This window comes from Cyprinodon variegatus, unplaced genomic scaffold (assembly GCF_000732505.1).
Source record: "Cyprinodon variegatus isolate N-32 unplaced genomic scaffold, C_variegatus-1.0 Scaffold817, whole genome shotgun sequence".
Taxonomy (NCBI): domain Eukaryota; kingdom Metazoa; phylum Chordata; class Actinopteri; order Cyprinodontiformes; family Cyprinodontidae; genus Cyprinodon; species Cyprinodon variegatus.
Window position 1 is genome coordinate 63,899 of NW_015151270.1, and position 1,202 is coordinate 65,100.

Here is a 1,202-nt window from a genome sequence, read left to right on the forward strand (position 1 = left end):
CCTTGATATGTGCTTGAGAATGGCTTAGTCTCCGGTTAAACCCAGGTTTAAAGCCTTGCAGGGCAGCCTAAAGCCCACTGCCAACATTAGGACAGAAAAAAGAAAGAAAAATAACAAACGATCAGTTCAGGGGTTTATAAAAAAAAAAAAAGTGAGTCAGGAAATTTAAAAAACAATTTGGATTTAAAATGGAAAAATGTTCTATTCTTTATATTTTTTATTTAAAAATTCCATATAAACATGGATGCATAAAAACCTGCATTTTATTTCAGTGTTTGTTAAATACTGTATAAAGTAACCGATTATAAATAAAAATGTCTCCTGACCTTTACTGGTTGATGATTTTCTTTATTCGGACCCTGCTGATTTTTAATTGGTGACCCCTGACCTACAGGATCCACTGTGACCTTTAACCTTTCAGGATGTTCTACTAATAAAGGTCACAGTGAAAACTGCAGATATTAACCTGTAGCTTCCTGTTTGCTGCAGACTGTTTAGCAATTAGCTTTAAGCTTTCCAACAGAAACTAAATTAAAGTTTAAACTAAACTTAAGGATAAAAAAGCAATAAAAATCAATCAATAAAACTCAGATGATCCCTCATAACCAGACTAATATGTAAAATTATAAAGTTTTAAAGTTGCTCCACATCAACGTTCTTCATATTAGAAACATTTAGGACCAACAGCAGTCAGTGGGAACATAAAGTTCTTCCACCTGTTTTTATTCCCACTTAAACCGACCTTTAACCCAGTTGGACTGTTAGCATGAGTTAGCATGGGTTAGCATTAGCCACCTCAGCTAACTAGCTCCATTCACTTCAATGTAAACTAAGCTAACAGCTCAGTTTTAGTCAAAAACATTCAAAACAAACATCTGTCAGAATAACTGAGCTGCTGAAAAATGTCCGTATTAATTTATAAATGTTCCAGATGCTGTTAAATGGCTTCAGCAAACACATTTAAACTGATGTAAACGTTTCTTTGCTACTTAGCTGCTTTTGTTTTTACTCACCACAGATCTGCTGCAGAAAGTCAACATTCTGACCAGGAAACGCCCACAAACCGAAGTCTGAATCCGGGGAGGATCAGCTCCTCTGCTCGGTGTTTAACCCCACAAACCGCGGACTGAATCCGGGGAGGATCAGCTCCTCTGCTCGGTGTTTAACCCCACAAACCGCGGACTGAATCCGGGGAGGATCAG

General features: G+C 37.4%; 1 protein-coding gene across 2 annotated transcripts in view; it reads right to left on the minus strand.

The window, feature by feature from the left end:
* Positions 1 to 1,196, minus strand: part of LOC107098859 (carnitine O-acetyltransferase-like) — a 27,189-nt gene extending 25,993 nt beyond the window's left edge. For both annotated transcript variants that reach the window (XM_015396720.1, XM_015396721.1), the window contains exon 1: positions 1,014 to 1,196. In XM_015396720.1, coding sequence (XP_015252206.1) covers positions 1,014 to 1,040 — 27 coding nt within the window. In that variant the 5' untranslated portion in view covers positions 1,041 to 1,196. The remainder of the gene's footprint in view (positions 1 to 1,013) is intronic.
* Positions 1,197 to 1,202: the final 6 nt, after the last annotated feature.